This window comes from Dromiciops gliroides, chromosome 3 (assembly GCF_019393635.1).
Source record: "Dromiciops gliroides isolate mDroGli1 chromosome 3, mDroGli1.pri, whole genome shotgun sequence".
Taxonomy (NCBI): Eukaryota; Metazoa; Chordata; class Mammalia; order Microbiotheria; family Microbiotheriidae; genus Dromiciops; species Dromiciops gliroides.
This window is the reverse complement of record NC_057863.1, coordinates 156,037,880-156,059,551: the sequence shown is the minus strand read 5'-3', so window position 1 is coordinate 156,059,551 and position 21,672 is coordinate 156,037,880. Positions and strand designations below refer to the sequence as shown.

The 21,672-nt window shown below is 40.7% G+C and overlaps 1 protein-coding gene across 1 annotated transcript in view; it reads right to left on the bottom strand.

Moving 5' to 3' along the window:
• Positions 1-20,271, bottom strand: part of RAP2A (RAP2A, member of RAS oncogene family) — a 41,882-nt gene extending 21,611 nt beyond the window's left edge. The window contains exon 1 of the mRNA XM_043996327.1: positions 19,864-20,271. Coding sequence (XP_043852262.1) covers positions 19,864-20,177 — 314 coding nt within the window. The 5' untranslated portion in view covers positions 20,178-20,271. The remainder of the gene's footprint in view (positions 1-19,863) is intronic.
• Between the last annotated feature and the right edge of the window lie 1,401 nt (positions 20,272-21,672).

Genomic DNA, 21,672 nt, shown 5'->3' with positions numbered 1-21,672 from the left:
TTCTTTATGCTACATTATTTGCAAACGCTCATTTTTGGTGTTTCTTAACTCAGAACAAAAAAATAAGATCAAAATATAACTGATAACTTTTAAGAGCACATGAGGCTCTAATCTCATCCCACTGAAATTTGTGAGGGCCAAAATTTGACATACAGAGTGTTATTAGGGTGACTCGCCTTAATATTGGGGTCCCAGAAATATGAGGGACTCTTTTAGGTTAAATCTCCCCTTTGAACTTCCTTTTTATATATTCCTCCCAAGCCAATAAGAAAAAGAGCTTCTAAGCTTTAGTTCATAAAGAATTAGATTACTTGGGAATTAAACCACAAAGGTGAAACCAATTAAGGAAATAAGGAAGTAGAAATACAAATAGATAGCCTTAACTCTAAGCTTAGCCTATGCAATCCCAGAGCGTTCCCAATTAAGCTAGTTCAAAGGAATTTAGGGCTTTCCTTCATAAAAACTCACCAACCTCCATCAGTCTACAGTTACTCGTAACAGCAGTCACCCGAAACAGAGCAAAACACGTGCCACCATCAGGTCCAGGATGCCACCAGTCTGTTTGCCAGGCTGAAAGAGTGAGAACTTTTTGAACACCCTCCCTTCCCCACCTACCAGAAGCTGCCTCCCTTCCAGTGGGGTTCAGTTTTTCCTCCCCCAAAAAGGGGAGATCTGGAGTTCAGGTTTTCCTCCCCAAAAGGGGAAGTCCTTCAAAAGCTGCTCAGTAGCATGCGCATGATTCAGCTAAAAACTTGAGACATTAATCTATACCATAAATAATTTTTACCACAGATTCCTGCCTCTATGTTCTGTCTTTCAAGTCATACTTCACACTAGAGTCAAATTAAACTTATTACAGAGGTCAGTCAGGTCACTATCACTTCTCTGTTCAAACTTTCTAAATGTTATATATCTACAATGAATCAAAAAACAAACAGGCATAAACCAAAGTGTGAATAATTTGTTGGCACAATGGAGTCAGGAAGACCTGAGTTCAAATCCAGCCTGTGACACTTATTAGCTGTATGACTCTGGGCAAGTCATTTAACTGTTCGACTCAGTTTCCTCATCTATAAAACGAGCTGGGGAAAGAAAAGACAAACCACTCCAGTATCTCGGCCAAGAAAACCCAAAATGGAGTCACAAAGACTTAGACGCAACTGAAATGACTGAACAACCACCTTCTGATTACATATCAATTTTGAGAGCAGAATATATCAGAACATAGGCCTCAGAGATCACCTAGTCCAACTCCCCCCCATTTTAAAGATCAAAAACTGAGGATTCCATGGGTATTCATGAAAGTTCAATCCAAACTGACAGTAGGCACAGGAATTTGAAAAGCATCTTGAAATGTCTCATTGGGAACAATACCTGTGGACTCACAGGGGGATAGAGAGAGTTAAACGCCAAGCAGCTGAGTCCGGTGGGCAAGTTTACAGGTCGTATTTTCTGTTTTTCTTTGTCCTTTTTTCTCCCCCCCATAAGTAAACCCTGGGGGTTTTTTGGTTTGTTTTTTTGAAAAGAGGCTTTTTAATCACCTTTCTTATCAGTCTGGGAGAAACAGTTGGGAAGGGGGCAGTGTGGAAGAGAGGAGGCTCAGGACCTAGAGATCCTCCGTTGTTTTCAGAGTCCCAGTATTGCAGCTAGCCTCCCAATTAACTCTTCCCATATTAAATCTGGCCCTTACAACAGCTAATAAGCAGTGTGTGTGTGTGTGTGTGTGTGTGTAAGTATCGAGGTTTAAAACAATGCAGAAGGCACCTTCATCGAAAAGAATCCAACATTACGTCAGAATTAAACTTCATAAATAAATGAAAAGCATAGGCAGGAAAAAATAAAAACTTGGAGAAAAGAAATCTCAAATAAATCCGGAAGACTAAAGCATCAAGCTATATTTTGTACCCATGTACATCATCTTAAAGCAATAAAGGGACAAACTTCAAATAACTTGGCAATGACTTACTTGGCTTAAATATTTTCTTCATACAATCAGGAATTTACTTTTAAACTAGCAAGACCTTAGAGAAGAGGGTCCTTTAAGACAAAAAGGTTCTACTTTTTATGAAGAACAATTAGGGAGACTACAGGTTAGTGTGTCAAGTACTTTCTCCATATGTTGGAATGCGGTGGTAAGCAGCAGCAGAATTGAAAAGGCCCTAGATCAGGGCAGCTAGGTGGCTCAGTGGATAAAGCACTGGCCCTGGATTCGGGAGGATCTGAGTTCAAATCTGGCCAGACACGTGACACTTACTAGCTGTGTGACCCTGGGCAAGTCACTTAACCCTCATTGCCTGACAAAAAGAAAAAAAGAAAAGAAAAAAAAAAGCCCTAGATGGAAAAGAAAGGAGCTTTCCAAGTTGTCTTTGGCTATGTAAATGCCTAAGAGAAGTAAAATTTGCTTTGCAAACTGGGAGCAGAGGTTTCTGGGAGGTACCATGTCAGCTGGGTTCTAAGATATGTAAAAAAAAAAAAAAGAAAGAAAGAAAGAAAGAAAAAAAGATATATAGAAATGTACCAGCTTTAAAAGGGTAGGGATGATGAGAGAAGCCATTTCATAGAAAAGTTGGGGAAACTATGGTGCTAGAGCCATAGAGGGTTATATGTAAATATTACTAACTGGACCAGTCCTGGGACTAAGGTTTCAGGGAAAGTTATAACCAATTTGTTTCAAGCTATGGAAGGAAAAGACACTAACAGAGGCCTAGAACTAGAGATATCCCTTTAAGATGAAATGGAATTTTTTCCATCCCATCACTGTGGTCTTTTCTACCACCACTTGGAGGTTTTTCTGACTTTAATTCATCAAATGCATATTAAGTGCCAAGTATGGGAAGAATAATGTGCCAGTATTGAAGTGAATTAAGATATGGTCCTCCTCCACACTTGTGTTGGTAATCCAGCTGGGGTAGAGAGGAAGAAATACATTTGGCAACTTGGTTTTCCTGGAAGCTATCTTCTCAAGCAGGCAAAACCCAGACCCCTTAAATCAGGGTGATTCCTATTATTTTTAGAGCTTTATAGCCCTCGTTTCCATTCATGCCCCACCCTCTTTTGCAAATATCCAAGTTAAAATCAAATATTTTTAAATTAATGTAAATTGAATTCTAATTGTTTTTGGAGAATTATATAATACTTTAGAGAAGAAACAAACCCAGAGTTGGGAATCACTGTCCTAGAATCTCTTCTTTGTTCTCTCTCTGACTCACAGGCACAGTGCAAAGAGCACCAGATTTGGAGTCAGAAGACTTCCCTTGGAAAAGTCTCAACCTTTTAGGGTCTCAATTTCTTCAACTGGAAAATGAGAGCATTGAACTAGATGACCTCTGAATACTATGAGACTTTAGGTAGTAAGTAAATACAACTAGTAGGCATTTCTACTGGCACCTTTCCTTATAGTTATTAGATGCCATTATTCTAAACCTGGGCAAGTACATGGAAACCCACAGCTTTTCTTTTCCAAAGGCTGTGGACTGTCTGTATGTGCACAAGGTATTGGCCACATGGGTTCTGGTTCAAATAAAAGCCGAAAGCTGTATATCGGAGAGCTCAACAAACCAATACATTAAGAGATTTTTTTTTGGAGCCAGGTGGTCAGAAATATGTACATGAATTAAACCATCCAACTTTAATCTGGGAATATAAATAAAACTATCTTCTTGGTATACTCTATCAGAAATTCTTGGCAACACAATGCACTTGATACATTTTATAAAATAAATTAGTACAAGCATCACTAAATTTTAAAGTACATTTTTCTGATAATGACTTTAACAATGCTTTAAAGTCAGATATAAAATTCAAAAATTACCAAGAATGAAACTACAATTAAACACTTTTAAAATATGGTTGGGTTTTTTTTTCTTTCCTTAGTTAAGAAATCTGGTATCTTGGTATAAAGAATGAAATCATAAACGTAAATTTTACCCTACCCTCTCTTGCACCCCCCCCCACAAAACCTCAAATAATCCATGTCTAAAGATATATGTTGTGCCTTAAAAACTTTCCAGTATGAATCAGTGGGACTATTTATTCCACTAGACTCTAGTCTACATTCCCTAGATTCTAGGACAAAGCTGGTTTCTAAGAAAGGACAACACAAGAATCCAGTGACTCACAGCTTAGGCAAAGCAACAAACATCATAGTATTGTTTTGGTACCTCTAGAAATGAAGCCCTTGCTTTACTGCTTAAGTTTTCTAGCAACTAGTTCCCTATGCTGTATCCCCACATTGGAGTAGTTGCTGAATATTCCATCTCTGGTGGGATTTAGGTCCTACCAGATCCAATCAGAGACTAGAATCTTTGTCCTGAACTCTAGTTCTTATGAATAGGTCCTTATCTTCCGGAAGGCCACTCAGGACACCGCAATCTACAATACAATAATACAATAAACATTTATTAAGCACCTACTGAAGGGTGAGGCACAGTGCTAAATGTTGGGGATGCGATAAGAAAAGAGGGTCCTTGCCCTCGACAAGTTTATAATCCAATGAGGGAGGACAGCACACAACAGGAAGCTAAAAAGAGGGAAGGAGAAGGGGGAGGGGGAGGGCACAATGATAGAAGAATCCAGAATGTAGCTGATGAGAAATGAAGAGTCCCCTGGTTTTCTGGGCCCTCTTTCTATGGAAGCTCTGGGAGAAGGTTTTTTTGGGTTTGTTTTGGGTTTTTTTGCATCCATCCACTGTCTATCCTTCAAAGCCAAAACCTCACCTGTATGGATTTCTCCTATTGTTAGCTGATGAAATGTTTGTTCCCTCCTGTGGTGAGCCTGACTAGACTTTAGGTATCAGCCAACTTTTGTCTGCCTTGTCTCACTACCAACTAAGGTCCTGGTCCTCAGGTTCTGACAGTATCTGGTGCTCTGAGTGCTCTACAAAGAAAAAAGAGGGTCCTCTGAACAGACCCATTTTATTTAGACATTGGATCAGCCTTTTTGTGAGTAAAGGCTGAAATGGGGTAGGAGAAAGAATGCACAAGGAAGGAGAGAACCAGAAACAAATGAAAGAAAGAGACAGAACAAGTGACCACAAGGCAGCAACCAGGAATATCAGAAGATGCAACATAGTTGGCCACAGATATTCATTCCTTCAGTGTAAGAGAAAGCCTGTGATGAAGGTGTTGGAAGAATAATTAGGTATTTTGGCAAACTGCCACACAAACAGCAGCAGTACCAATCCTCAGTGTGATATGGGCATCAGGGTGCTTGGTATTCCTGTCTGTAGCCTCTTCTAGCTGGTCTTGTATGTTCAGAGAGGGGACTCTCTTTGATTCATCTCAATGCTAACAGACCCAATCAATTTCACCTCCACAACATCCACTGAATCCATTCCTTTTTCTCTATTTCTGTCACTACTCCACTCTACCTGGCTTCAACACTATATTCCTGGGCTAGCCTCACATCTCAGTCCCACTTTCTCCCTGCCCCAATTCATAATTCATAATACTCTCAGAATAAATTTTCTTATGCAAAGCTCATGTCTCCTATGGGCTATGGGGGCTCTTTCAGTGAGTCTATGATTTTAAGGAACTTTCTGGACTAAAATTCACACTTCTGTGCCAGTCATTTACAGTCTTCCTCTGCCCCCAAACTGGTACCCCAAACTGGTACCCCAAACCTTTTTAAGTGCATCATACTATTCTTTCCACACATTCTGTTGTTGTTCAGTCCTCATAACCCTGTGGACCCTATGTCCTTGGGACTTCCTTGGCAGAGATACTGGAGTGGTTTGCCAGTGGCTTAAGGTAAACAAGATTACATGACTTGCCCAGGGTCACACAGCTAGTTATGTGTCTGACTACAGACAAATTTGAACTCAGGTCTTCCTGACCCCAGACCTGGTGTTCAGTCCACTGCGCCACCTAGCTGCTTCCAGCAAGCCTGTCATACTAAACACATGCAGTATTCACAAACCTTGTGCTTCTGCTTTAACAGCAGATCACAGAATTTTAGAGATCCAAAAGATCTCACCTGGTCCAATCTCTATCCACAAGGTAATACCCATTACAACATCCCTGAAAAGGAATAAGTCCAGCCTCTTCCAAAAGTCCTCCAAAAAGAACCCATGATCTCCAGGGGCAAGAGATTTGTACTTTTGAGTTTGTTTGTTTTTTTTTTTAAGAGTAAATGCTTTTCAATGAACAAAACAATTTTCTCTCCCCCATCTTTTAGTCAATTTGGGGAGGGTGATTTTTATAACAAATATGCATAGTTGAGCAAAAGAAATTCCCCAAATCACATTACAGACCATTAATTGTGGTTGGTTCTAATTTAATCAACAAGAATTTATTCAGCTCTGTGTGCCAAGCATGGCCTCTCTAATTGATAGGAATTATGGGATCATTGATTTAGATCTGGAAGGGACTTTTGAGGCCATTGAGTCCAAGGCTAGGGTTTAACAGATGAGAAAACTGATATGAACAGAGATTGTGACTTGCCCAAGGTCACACATCTAGTATGTGTCTGAGGCAGGATCTGGACTCCTGGCATCCTTATTATAAGCCCAGCGCTCTCGAGTATGCCACCTGGCCTCCTGACATAAAGCTTAAAAATCTTCATCTGCAACTTCCAACCAGTGTTCCCAATCCTACCATCCCCCCCCCCATGATAATCCTTTAAAAAATCCTATCCCTCATGATCTTTCTCTTCTCAATATTTGTTCTTTTTTTTTCCCTTTCTATTTTTGGTCTGTTTCTTCGACTAGTCTTCATATGAAAACTCAAATTCCACCTTCTACAAGAGGCCTTTCCTGGACTTTCCAGCTGCTCATGTCTTCCCCCTCTGAGATCACTTTCCATCTTGGATGCAAACTGTTATTTACATATTGTCTTCTACATTTGAATGTTTGAGCACTTTGAGGAAAGAGACAAAGTTTTTGCCTTTCTTTGTATTCTCAGCATCTACAGTGCCTGGCACATGTTAAGTGCTAAATAAATCCTTGTTTACTAAATGACCAAAAATCAAAGATGAATATTATTCTGGATAGATGGTAAACTAAATTTTAAACCTGAGAAAATGTGTTTTCAGCCTCCAGTGGCAAAATGTTTTAGCACTGAAATACCTTTAAAATTAAGGCTATTCTTCCATTTATCTAACTTGACCATCTCATACAACATCCCTTTCCTCTGTTTTTGTTTGCAGCAGACAAGAAATATCCTGCTTATTTGTACTAAGAATGTTATAAAAAGTATGCATTCATATTTCTAATATTCACAACAATAAAAGATACTTTACTAAATTACATTTAAAAATAAATATTATCAGGATATGCCATCATTTTGCTCAACAATTAAATACCACTTTTCTGTAATAGGTATAGCCTTTACTAACCATCTGTTCTAATGATCTATTTCAGTAGTCATTGCAGTTTTGAATCAGTTTTGAAAGGGCTTGGAAGTTAAAGAGAAAAAAAATGAAGGAATCAAAACATTTTGAAAATAAATAATTCCCCCTGAATCTTTTAAATAGGATAATGTTTCTTTTACTTTTAATATGTACTAAGCAGACAATCAGCTGTCATATAAACTGTAAAAACATGAAGCAAACTATAATTTGAGTTATTTAGCACAAATATAATAGACAGCACTAGATTCTTGGAAAGGGAAAGATTTCAAATCAACACATTTACCACCAAAAACCCCAAAAGTTAATTTTTGGTGAGTTAAAACTTTAAAACAATTGTATATATTCAATTTTACCACTCAACTCAACTCAGCATTTTGAAAAAGGATGCCTAATTTAAAAGTATACTTAATTTACATGTTGTAATCTATTTAAAACAGCTTATTCAGACAGAGTTTTCTGCAATTCATGATTAGAGTTATATTTTTAACAGGCTTAATTATCATTAAGTAACTAAATGCATCAAATTTTCAAAGCCTTAAGATGCTGATTTCACAATTACTGTACTTCCCCAGCAATGACTTCAGTACAATATGGAGTTAATATTTGGTACGGTTAACTAGAATAACTTAAATTCTAAGAAGTTCATTTAAACTTTTTTTTAAATGATAATTAAAATTGAGGACAAATAATAGTCCTCAATAAGGCTATTTTCAAAAGACCACCAACACAAGAAAAATCAAGTAACTAAGGATTTTATTTTTTTTTAGTGAGGCAATTGGGGTTAAGTGACTTGCCCAGGGTCACACAGCTAGTAAGTGTTAAGTGTCTGAGGCCATATTTGAACTCAGGTACTCCTGACTCCAGGGCCGGTGCTCTATCTACTTCGCTGTCTAGCTGCCCCTAGGATTTTTTTAAATTATATTTTTCCTATAAGGGAAGTAGTCTTAAATAGTAGTTTCAGGTACAAATGTTTTAGCCCAAATAGTCACAGATGCGATATGTACAATTTTTCAAGGGTATTTTCAATTAAGTAGACATAAAGCTACAAGAACACAGTGGATAGCTAGTGTCTGAAATGGTAAATTCTCAAGCCCACATTATAGTCTCACTCTTAGGTCTCATCATATTGTGAAGGTGACCCTGGCTTCTCAAAGAATGTACCAACACCAAAAGCAAGTAGCTCTTACCAAACTCAAAAAGCTTTGAGTACCAGACTGGTAACAATCTTTATCTCTTGTTATACAAGATAAATTTGGTGAGAACTTTATTACTAGGTTGGCATCAGGGTGATGAATTTTTTAGCCAAAGCAATTCTTGCAAGACTTTCCACTAAGTAGAAGAAGAATTACAATTGATTTCCGGTACTGTGAGCATCTATACCAACCGATTTTTCACATGCTGAAGGAAAAAAATTCTGAACACACACATACATACATACACACACACACACACACACATATGTTGGTCCTTCTTACTGAATTGTTTTTCATTATATTATTACCACTATTAGTATTGCTAAGTCTTGGTTTGATATTGTGAACCATAAAAGTACCTTTAAGAAACTTGATTTTTCTCATTAGGTCATAAAAATACTTTTCGTAAAACACATAAAACTAATAAACACATCTATCAAAAGAAACAAAAAAAGCAAATCAGTAACTTCCAAATGGCTTCTCCACACCAGGAAAATCTCATGATATAGCTAAATTTATTTCCTAAAGAGAGAATGTTTCTTAATCTTCATTTACAAATCTAATTAATCTCCTAGTCTTATCGGTGTCTATGAAAAGCTACTAGAGGTTCACTGTCAATCTTAGATTGGGATGTTCATGTCTTAAATTGTAGTAAAGCTCACAACCCTCTTTTATATCTATAGAAGACTACATATCCTTTCTATATTCCACCTTGGACTGAAAGGGAGGATTGAGTGGATAAGAATATTGGACTTTTGAGTCCAGAAAATGTGAGTTAAATCCTACCTAAGACACTTATTAGATGTACTTCTCTGGGCAAGTCACTTAATCTGTCTGCAAAATGGGGATAACAAAAGCACCTACTTCCCAGGGTGGTTGTGAGGTTCAAATGAGGTAATTGTAAAGCACCACACTGCCTGGCACATAGTAAACACTATATGAATGTTATTTATTACCATTTAGACCTATTATCATTATGTCTTACTTATTTGGAAACTAAGCTCAGCTTTAAAGATCCTTAAAGTCAAAATAAAATAAAACAATACCTAAGCTATTTTTAGGAGGCAAGGCCTGGGACTACAATGTAAAGGCTTAAGTTATGCTATGGTAAATTACAAAGGAGTTCAAAATACAGCAGAGTTGTATCCAATAGCCTTTTATAGATCCTCAATTCTGCCCATTCATTATTGTTGACCTGCTCTCAACCTACTTGTTGAAACTCTTACCCCTTTAATTTCCTTTGGGTCGAAGGATAAGCGAAAAGGATCTTTTGCAAATCTTTCATTTCAGTCTAACCTTCAGGCTTTATCTACTGGCAGGTTTTCAACCATCATTGTTCATAGATAATTTCCAAATGTTTGTCTACCTACGACTACTCTCTCAAATTCTAGTTCCACATTTACAACTGCCTGCTCAACAAGTTCTTTAATATTAGCTATGTAATCCTGAACATATCACTTTACCTTGAAGAGTCTCTGTTTCCTCATATGTAAAATAAAGTTGGTGAGTGAGGATGAGGTGGGAAGTGGATTCAATAGATTAGATTACCTCTGAAGTACCATTCCAATTCTAGTATATATTCTACTACATAGCACTTTGAAATTCTTTAATATTCTTGTTATATAACATTATGTACTATAGTTAGATGTTTGTATCTTAGCCCTGTAAATATATTCTAAGGTTCGTGAAAATAGGTATTCTCTTAAATTTGGTACATGATAAATACACAACTGAACTGAATAGACACTTTTTTTTTGTTAAAGGAGTGAACATTGAACCTAGATATTAATTAACTCAAATTCAACATATGTAAAACCATATTCATCCCTTTCCCCATAAACCAGATCCTCTCCTAGCATCCTTATTTTTATCAATAGTACCACAATCCTCCTAGATAGCTAGACAAAAAAGCTCAGGATCATCTAAAATTTTACTACTCTTCAACCACTACTTGGCTTCTATTGATTTTTCTTCCATAATGTTCCACGAATCCTTTCTTTTCTTTCTACTTCCACTGATATTAACACAGTTCTTAACCAATCACACATTATCTTCTCCACACCCACGACCCCATGCAACAATTGATCCTATGAACTGATAACAGATGAATCTTCTTTAAACTCTGAAATACAAACTCACAGAACTACAGAGCTGGGCAGTACTTCTGAAGTCCTCTAGCTCAAACCTTTCTCTACAACACTCCCTCCTATCATTTATATGGTCTTTGCTTGAAGACCTCCAATGCTGAAGCATCCATTTTCTTCCAAAGCAGCATGTACTGCTTTTGGACAGGTCTAATTGTTTTCAATTTTTTTTTTCTTCTTAAACCAAAGTTAAATCTCCCTTTCTGCAACTAGAACCCATATTCTACCTTCTGCTTTCTTGCATAAAACAGAACAAATCTAATCGCATTCTGACATCACAGCCTTTCAAATATCTGAAGACCATTACCACATTTCTCCAAGGTCTTTTATTCTCCAGACTAAACATCTCTGAGTCCTTTAGCTGATCCTTGCATGGCAGGATGTGTGCAGTCTCCTTACCATCCTGGTATGTTTCCAGCTTGTCAATATATTTCCTAAAATATGGTACCCACCAAAGAACTGAACACTAAGTCTCATTATATGCTGTGACCATGTAGACTACAATAGGTCTTATCAGGTATTTCCATTTGAGACACTATGTTTCTTTTAAGGGCACTGCCTTTTTTTGACTGCACTGTCAACTCATGTTGCACTTGTAGTCTAACACAATCCCAGGTTTCTCCCATATCAACATCATTGGCCTTTGTTCTCCCATCCATACAAACTTAAGTTTTTATTTTTAAATGTACAAGCTTTTCACGAAGCACGAAGCAGTTACAGAAGAAGAATCTTTGCACCTTTTGCTTATATACAGAGAAGTGGGGAATGTTATGGGCCCAGAGTACCTCAGAAGTTTTCTGGAGTAAATCAAAGAACCTTCTCCTTGAGAAATTAAACCAAAGGACAGACACACCTAAAGAGATAAGTGGCACAGAATTGGGACTGAGCTAGCTCCAGGACCACCACCCTTCATTCCAGTCTCCCCCACCCCTTGGGGAGATAAGATTAGGTGTGGCTGCTGCCTTTGTGGCGTGAGGGGGAGAGAGATGGCTTGAGAGATCTGGAGGCTCACCTCACCCAACTTCCCCCAGCCACCACCAGTGAGGGATGGTCTTCCCCCAATAAGGGAACTTTCCACAGTCAGATGATCACCTCGTTGGACCACCATCAGTGCTCTATAAAAGTATCTGCCTGTATCTAGCTCAAGGAGATAGGTATCTCAGAGAGGTAAGTCTCTGTGCCATGCCTTCTCCCCATGAAAAGAAGTCCAAGGATTTCTCTCTTGGTTTCCTTTCCCTAGCACCTAAATAAACTATTATTTTATTCTAACTGGGAAAAAAAATAAATAAAATGTACAGCTTTACAGTTATCTCTAGTAAATTGTATCCTATTAGATTCATTCCATATGTAGAAGTGTATATAGGTGTATATTTATAGATATCTATGTGTGTGTGTGTGTGTGTGTGTGTGTGTGTGTGTGTGTGTGTGTGTGTGTGTGTGTGTATATATATATATATATATATCCAAATGGGGGAGGGAGAGGATAAAATGAAAAGTGTACAGCAGAGGGCAGCTAGGTGGCGCAGTGGATAAAGCACTGGCCCTGGATTCAGGAGGACCTGAGTTCAAATTTGGTCTTAGACACTTGACACTAGCTGTGTTACTCTGAGCAAGGCACTTGGCCCTCATTGCCCCACCCCCCCCCCAAATAAAGTGCACAGCAGAGAAAACCTAAAAGAAAACCTACAAGAAAGCAAAGCTGGGTAGCTTTGAAAACAATGTCTAGTATTTATTGTACAGGTTTTCTTAAAATGAAAATTTATTTTATACTGATTCATCTCCTATGTTCGTCTATGTACATGAAAATATTCTCTTTTTTTCTTTTCTCATTTTGTATTTAAGTGTAAAATTAATAAAAAAAATTTACAAAAATTTAAAAAAAAATTCATCCCATCCTAACTAGTTGGTTTTTCTCTGGATGCTGATTCTGTAATCCAAGTCTTTAACCACCCCTCCCAGTTTTTTATCATTTGCAAATTTTGTAAGCATGTCATTTATGTCTTCATCCATGCCACTGGTTAAAAAAAAAGGGGGGGGGTCCATGAATGGATCCCTGGGGTGACCCACTAGAGACCTCCTTCCAAGATGACTACCCCAGTAGGGATTACTCTCTTTAGGTACAGCAATCAATTCTAACTGCACTTCCCTGTACTTACTAACATCTAGCTTTGATCAATCTATCAACAAGTTTTTACTAAGCTCTAAGCTCCTGTGTGCTAGGAGCTGGTGATACACATACACAGAATGAAACAATGCCTACTCACGATCAACTTAAATTCATGTCCCTCTTCTATGCAAACACTGCCCATAAGATGAAGTCTAGCATGCCAAAGTTTCCAAAATATAACCCTGAAATACCTTTGTGGTCTTGTTTCACTTTGCTATTTGGCTCCACCCCCCAGGCCAACTACCTTAGCCTGGTACTGTTGTTCAGTCATTTTTCAGTGGTGTCTGACTTTTACACGATCCCATTTCAGGTTTTCTTGGCAAAGATAATGGAGTGCTTTGTCATTTCCTTCTCCAGCTCATTCTACAGATGAGGAAACTCAGGCAAACAGGGTTAAGTGACCTACCTATGATCACACAGCTAATAAGTGTCTGAGGCTAACTCAAGAACGTCAGTCTTTCTGACTCCAAGCCTAGCACTCTATCCACTTACTTACCCACTTGGTAGCCATCAGAGAAAGAGAATGCTTTGGTTTTCCTGTTTATGGTGGTTTTGCCCCTGCTGTTTCATTTAGAATGTCATACGGTCCTCCTTTCTACCCCAAATCCTTCCCATAATTCAATTCCCAGGCCAAATCTATCTTTTAGATTAAACCTTCTATCATTACCCTATCTGGAAGTGATCGCAAAGGTTTAAAGTGGCTTCTTGTTAAAGTAGAAAAAGGATTGACTCTGGATTCATGACTGGGTTCAAGTTCTTTATCTACTTACTACTCCTATATGACCTTGGGGGCAAATCACAATCTTCCTAGGCCTTGTTTTCCTCATCTATAAAATGAGGAAGTTGGTTGAACTAGATGGTCCCTGAGGTGCCTTTGGTTCTGATCCTATGATGCTATTTATTATTTTAGAGATTATCTAATTGTATTCCCTCATTTTACAGATAATGAAACCGAGGAACAGAAAGATTAAGTGGCTTCTAACTTAAATCTGATTCACTCCAAGTCAGGACATCTGTCACGGTCCTCTTCAAGAATGAAGGGACAGGAGCAGCTAGGTAGTGCAGTAGATAGAGCACTGGCCCTGGAGTCAGGAGGACCTGAGTTCAAATCCGGTCTCAGACACTTCACAACTTACTAGCTGTGTGGCCCTGGGCAAGTCACTTAACCCCAATTGCCTCACAAAAAAAAAATCGAAGGGACAAACAGCAACAGTGCCTACCATAGTAACTTGACATTCAGAAATCAGGGTTATTGTTTGTCTAGGTGAGAAATAAAAGAAGTACAAGAAAAAGAATGATCATAATGATGTTGCCAGTGCATATTAGAACTTCAGTTTTAATTTGACTGAAACCCCTTGTGTCTAACTCCTAACTACATGTGTGAGATAAAACTCTGAGTCAATTTAAAAAAAATAAATTGAGAAATGTATAGTCATTCCCAATGGGCCCAACTTCCAGGAATGAAATGAAACAGAAATGGGGGAAGAATGAATTCCAGGAAGGAGGAAATGATCATGGTATAGAGATGAAAGAGTGTCATTTATGAGAAATATAGAGGAGGCCAGTTAGGGTGGATTGCAGAGTGTCAAAGAAGAGTAATGTATAATGAAGTTGGAAGCATAAGTTGGGGCCAGATGGCAAAGGGCCTTAACAAACAGCCAAATAGAGAAATTTGTTTTTTCCTTGAGACAATAGGAAGCCAAGAAGACTATACTGAAGAGGGGAGCAATGCGGTCATATCTGCACTAAAAGACAATCACTTTGGCAGTTGTGTGGAAGTGGAGTGGAATCCGAAGGAGGGAGACCAAAGAGGAGTCCACAACAGTCTAAGAAAGAATTAAAGAGGACTTGAACTAAGGATGTGCCTATGTGAGTACAGAAAAGGGGTTGGATTTGAGGTGTTGTGGAGATAGAAATAAGAAGATTTAATGTTTGATTAACAAAAGAGTAGGAAAGTGAAGAATTAAGGATAACAAGGAGTTTATGAATGGTGGAAGTGATCTCACAGGACCAGGTCTAAGAAGAGGAAACAAATGTCAAATTGTAGTGACAAAATTGCCACCGTCAATACTAATCCATACTGTCTCAAGGGCAGTATTTAAAAGTGAAAGAATGGCAAGATGCCCCCAAAATGAAACACTCAAACCCTGGTCCTGAGAAACTGCTTAAGCTACCAATTCCTCATTTATCCAGTGTTATTAGAGACTGGGACGTTTCACACATAAGTCCCACATTGAAAGAACTTTTTTATAGTTCATAAAAGTCCATCATCTCTGTGGGGCAGACAGTGAGGGAAAGTATTATGACCCCTGTTTTAAAGATGAGGAGCTGAAACTTCGAAATGTTGTATGAATTTGCCAAGGTGTAGAGTCTGAGTAGGGAGCTTTATTTACTACCTGATGCTGCTTCTAATGAAATGGAACAAATTTGTTTGTAAAATTTACTTAATACCTAAACTTTCCTTATTTTTACTGTAACCATTTTTGACAGAAAACACTAAAAATGTATTTGCATAATCCTGGCCTTCATCAGAAAAAAAAACAACATAATGTAAGCTTTTCTTAATTACTTAGGGTCAACATTATGAACTTGTTCTGCTTAGCCCCAGAGGAAAAAACAGGAGCAAATTCAGTTCTGAAAAATCATTATGGATCATCCTGGGTAAGCCCACATGTCACTTGGAAACAGATTTTTCTCCCAGGTGGGTTAGAAATTAATACTGACTGTACTAGAGGAAAATTTAAGCTCAGTATAAGGAAGAACTTCCTAACAATTAGAAATGTTCCCAGGTAGAAAAGGTTGTTTCAGGTGGCTCTGGGTTCCTCTCTCCACCAGAGGTTTTTCAAGAAGAGGCCACTGAAGAACCCTGCACCAGAAATATCTTGGTGGGGATTCTTGTTCAGGCAGGGGTTGTACTTTTTGAGTATAAACATGGCCACTTGAAATCTCCTTCAACTAACATTTCATGACTTCAGGATCAAACTATGCTATACGACATATTAATGGACTCATGAAACTTTGAGGTTTGTTTGTCCACTTAGTCTTTCTCCCCAGACTTACCCCTTTCTTAAACTCCTGTTTCTGTTGAGGCCATCACCATAATTTTTCAGACATCCAGGCTTGATGTGACTCCTCAGCTTCCCCTTCTCTCACTTTCCCTATCCATGCAGTTACCAAGACTTGTTATTTCTACCTTCCTAACATCTCTACTCACTTATATACCACCCTACAGTAGGCCCTCATTACCCCTTGCCAAATCATCTCATGAGTGATTTTCCTGAAGCATGGGTCTGACCACATCACTCCTGTACTTAAAAAACTCCAGTGGCCACCTATTATTTCTAGGATCACATAGAAACTTCTCAGTTCACAACCTGGCTCTAACCTACCTTTTCATATGACCACATATGACCACAGGCAGTTAGCTGGTGCAGTGGATAAGAATGTCAGGCCTGAAGTCAGGAAGATTCATCTTCTGAATTCAAATACAGCCTTAGACACTTATCTGTGTCATCTGGGGCAAGTCACTTAATTCTGTTTGCCTTAGTTTCCTCATCTGTAAAATAAGCTGGAGAAGGAAATGGCAAACCACTCTCTAAATGGAGTCACAGAGTCAGACATGACTGAAACAGGACTGAACAACAACACGTTTCCAACCCCTTTCCCTGCTCTATAATCCAGAAAAACTGGCCTTCTTACTGTTTCTCATGTGACACCCCCTCCCCCTCTATCTTTAATATATTCCTTCCTTCCTCTGCCTCTCAAAATCACTATTCTCTTCAAGACTATCAAGAAAAAAAATTAAAAAATAAAAAAAGACTGTTATCAAGGATCATCTTCTGTATGGTTTTCCAGATCCTCACAGCTGCTAGTGACTTCTCCAAATTACCTTGTATTTATTATGTGTTCATATGTACACATACATACACACTCTAAATTGTAAGCCCCTTGAGGGCAACAACTGTTTCACTTCTGTCTCTGTATCTCCAGCACTTGAGTCTTTGTAGCACAGCACTTAATAAATGCTTGTTGATTAAGTCCTTCTCTTTCTTCCCTTTCTCCTTTACTGTCATGTGTCACTTCCCAGTGTGGCTCCCTTTAAAAAGCTCTTCTATTCCTCCCTTTCTCACTTTCTAATTTGCAATGAACCTATATACCAGATAATGAAAACTTATAGCATTACACCTTAAAAATGGGAATAAATAAGACGTCAAAGTGAAAGGCCTTTCTTGTTTTAATAAGTGAAAGAACTAATGTATTGACACGGTGACATCTAGGCCTGCTGACCGGAGGTCGTTTTCTTTTTCTTTTTTTGACTAGAAGTCCTTCAATAGCTCCCTATTACCTATAAGAGTAAAGCTGAGAAACTCCTTGGCCATCTTAGCCCCTCTGTGGACTGTTATCATTCTAAGTTCCCAGATTAATCATATACTACTTACTCTCCTTCATATATGTTATATTCCTGCCAACCTCAGAATGCTTCCTGTTCTCCACTCACATATAGCCATTTCTGCACTTTTCCATCGCCATGCCTTTGCTCAGTTTTCCCCAAGTCTAGAATTTTCTTCCCCTCCATGCCTCCAGCCTTGGCCTGCCTACTGACTTTTTAAGTGCCATTTTCCCCTTAAATTCCTCCTTAAGGAAGGCCTTTCCCAGGCCAATGTTTGAACCCATCTTGCATTATTATTTATTACTTTTCAATGGCGGGGCAGCTAGGTGACGCAGTGGATAGAGCACAGGCCCTGGAGTCAGAAGTACCTGAGTTCAAATCCAGCCTCAGACACTTAACACTTACTAGCTGTGTGACCCTGGGCAAGTCACTTAACCCCAATTACCTCACTAAAAAAAACAAAAACAAAACCAAAAACTTTTCAATGGGTTATTTGTGTATATGTCATTTCCCCTAAATGTAAGGTCTTCAAGGTAAAATATCTCTAGCTAACTTCAACCCAATGCTCTTTGTACAGTAAGCAGTTAGCTGCTGGATGGGAGGATAATAAGAATGGTTAATTTATCTGATATAGTTTGAAAGAAGCACTTGGGAGCATCAAGTCACTGCATAAGAATAGGCAATTTCACCAGACAACCTTGTTCTATAAACTGCTTCTTAGCCATTGTTCTGTTTTTAAAATGTGAATCTTTAAACATTATACAAACTAATACTAAAGTACATCACAGAAATTAATAACATGGCCTCTACAGGAAGCTAAGTGACCATGTGAAAGATAAAAGGTGAGGAAGAAAGAGGAAAAAATCAGAAACAAGCCTTTCCAGAGTTATGAATGAGGTTAATGAATGGTTTTTAGTTATTCTTCAAGAAACTTAAAAATTTTAATCTAACTACTGAGTATACGGAGTATGTTACTGAAAAAAGCTGCTTCCACTTTAGTAGTCTCACAAATTGCATTAAAGATAATCTCATTTTCAATTAATATCTCTGAGCACTCATTGAATACAGGATATTTGGCTCTGCCCCATTCAAAGTAGTTACTGAACCCAACAGAGGATACAATTGTATTCACAATAGATTTACAGCACTCTTTAAAGTATATGCCCTCTGAGTATATCCATATAGGACATGGGGGAAAACTGTTGGTTGAACTAGATGGCAGGGTAAATAAAAACAGACTAGTGACCAAGCTGCATTATAGATTGTACATTAACAAATTTATCAGCAGTCAAGAGCCTCATTGACTGATAAGAATCAGAAGAAATAAGTTAACTAAGGATGCCAGAAAAAAAGGTGTTAAATGATGGACTGATAATTTAGAAAAATCTACAAAAACTTTTTTAAAAAAATTAGCAAGTCTGAAATTGAGATCACTGAATATATTAGAATAAATAATCTTACAGCACAGGTTTTTGGTACACATATTTCAAATGCCTGAAGTGGTCCACAATGAAGAGGAAAAAATTTCAATTCAATTCAACAAGCATTTATTAAGCACCTACTATATGCTAGGCACTGAGAAGGATGTTGGGGATAAAAGTCAGTCAGTAAACTATCATTTATTAAGCACCTCCTATACAAAGACAAAAAGAAGAGACGATCCCCGTTTCAGAAACACGGTACTGAAACTTCCCCTGCAAGTCTTAGAAATTAATTTACTTTTTTGCTAAACATCTGGGAAGAAAACTCTTGTTTACAAGTTAAAAAAAAACCTCTCTCCACCCCCCACTTTTTGGATTCCCCATAGCCTTTTTGTGTCCACATGCTAATTTAGGGTATATATTTGTAAAACCATGGGGTTTGTACCCTTTCTCTGTCCAGAATTTTGTAATAACCATTTTCAAAACTAGCTATTAAGATCGAACGCTACAATTAAAAAAATTCAAGTGAAAATAGCATCAATTCTCTTGTCCTTTCACCTTAACAATCTTGCAATATCAAGTCGTGAAATAGCGAAAGGAGTAGCTTTTTTTTTTTACCCAAATCACATTAAAGCAGAAAAAAACCACTATTCTTCCAGAATTCACCTTTCTCCGCCCCTCTCCCCTTTTCCAAAACACCCCCTTTGGAAAGTCTTTCAACTTTTTTCCTTTTGGACTCTTTGCCAGCTCTATTCCTCAAAGGATTCGATAGACGTAGGCTGACAAAAATCTTAGTTGGCGAAACAAAGCACAAGCCAAACTTGAAAGGATAACATGCCCAACAACAAGCACGCGCGCATACACACAACACACACACACATCCTCAGAGGCCAGCACACATACACACACACACCCAAGGACACACAAACCCACCCAGAGTGAAAAATTCTAAGTAAGCGCCCGCTGCGACCCCTCCCCTTACTCCTTTCTGAGCCGCAGATCTTTCAGGCTCGGTGGCCGCCCCCTCCCCATTATTTCCGACCTGAACTTGGTCTGCAGGACTCTCCACCGCCACCCCCCCCCATTCACTGCACTGGGTGGGTAAGGCGGGGATGGGGGTGGGGTGGGCAGAGAAGTCAGAGGCGGATCCCCAGGGTAAGGGGGGAAGGTGGTGGGGGGGGGGGGGTCTCCGGACCCTTACCGCTTGACTCGGATGATCTGGTCCCGCATGGGCTTGATGTCCTGGAAGCTCTGCTGGTTAACCAAGCTGTAGACCAAGATGAAACCCTGGCCGTTCTTGATGTACAGGTCCCGCATGGAGGCGAACTGCTCGGTGCCCGCCGTGTCCAGGATCTCCAGCACTGACGGGGACGAGTCCACCTCAATCTCCTTGCGGTAGAAGTCCTCGATAGTGGGGTCGTATTTCTCAATGAAGGTGCCGGTCACGAACTGCACGGTGAGGGCGGATTTCCCCACCCCGCCCGAGCCCAGCACCACCACTTTGTACTCGCGCATCGTCCCCCGCCGCCGCCGCCGCCGCCTCCTCGGCCGCCGACATAGACTTACGCCCGCGGAGCCGGGACCCCGGACCGCGCCGCCGCCGCCGTGTCCTCGGGCGGCTGATGCTGCTGCTGCTGCTGCCGCCGCCGCTGCCGCCGCCCCCACCACCGCCTCGCGGCCGCGGCAGCCCCCTGGGCGGCGGCGGCGGCAGCAGCAGCGCTACTGGCGGCCCTGGGCATGGACCGCGCTCGCTGGACTGGCGGCCCCGCGAACGCCGCCGGGAGGGAAGCGAGGAGCGGAAGCAGGAGCCGTCGCCGGGCCGCAGTGCCAATGCCGTCGCCGCTCCCCGCCCTCCTTCCTCTGCCGCTTCCTCCACGGCGGCCCGGCTGCGGGCGGCGCGTTAGCTCCCGAGCTGCAGTGCTGCCGGGGGCGGGGCGGGGCGGGCCGAGGCGGGGCCGGCGCCCGGGATGGGCACTAGCTCCACCCTTCTTCTTCCGTCACCTAGGCAACCCCAAGGCGCCCGCTCCCCGTGCAGCCGGTGGAGCGCCAGAGCTTCTGACCCGGGAAGGCAAAACAAACAAACAGACCCCACCCCCACCCCCCGAGCCCCTAACCTAAGCGAGACAGGTGGGAGCGAGCGGCATCCACTCGTCCAAGTTTTGGTGTTTGACCGAGACAATGAGTGGGATCTCGTCAAAAGAGCGTGAACTCCCACGCTTCAGGTGTTTCTCTCCCCCCCCCCCCACCCCAGGAAAGGCTTCAGTTGGAACTGCCAGTCCCCCTAAGGGTCGCAGAGAGGTGGGCAGGGGCTCATCCTAAGGCATAACTCTCCAACTCTGGTGATATGCTTGTTTTTAAACACTGAATGGTGAAGAGGCGTGTGGAAATCACACGCATCCCACAGCCGGTGGGTCACAGTCATCTCCGCAAGTTGCTTCAGAGAGCAGAGCCACGGAAGGTCACGGAAAACGCCGGGTCCAAGTAGCCGATCTGCTGCCGAGGCTTGCCTGCCTGCCTCCTTGCTTTACTACTTGTCTCCCACCTCAGCCTGTCTTCTTAATCCCCCGCGAAGCTTATCTAGGGCTTCACCCTCTCTCCCACTCCCCCTCCCCGCCAGCGTCGGGAGTCGCTAAAGCCTGGAGAAACGGATTCTCCAGGTACTCCCAGCTAAACTGAGCATGCCTCTTAGCAACAGCCGGTTTGAACAGTGTCTCGTCGAAGCCTGGCTCCGCACCAGCCAACCAGCGCAAGCCTCGATCTCACGTGGGACCCCTTGCTACCAACCGGAGGGCGCCCGAGCACCACGTGATGACACCGTCTCCCAGAGACAGTCAACCCCTCCGTGCTAGGTCGAGGCCGACTGGAAGCTTTCGACTAAGCCAGTCCTGGCTTGAGCTGGGGTGTGACGGAGGCGTCTCCTGGACCAATCCGAAAAGAGCTTCAATCAACAGCCCAACATTTGTGTTCCCCTGATGCTGTGATCGGGCGTGGGCTTAGGGGCGGTGGTCAG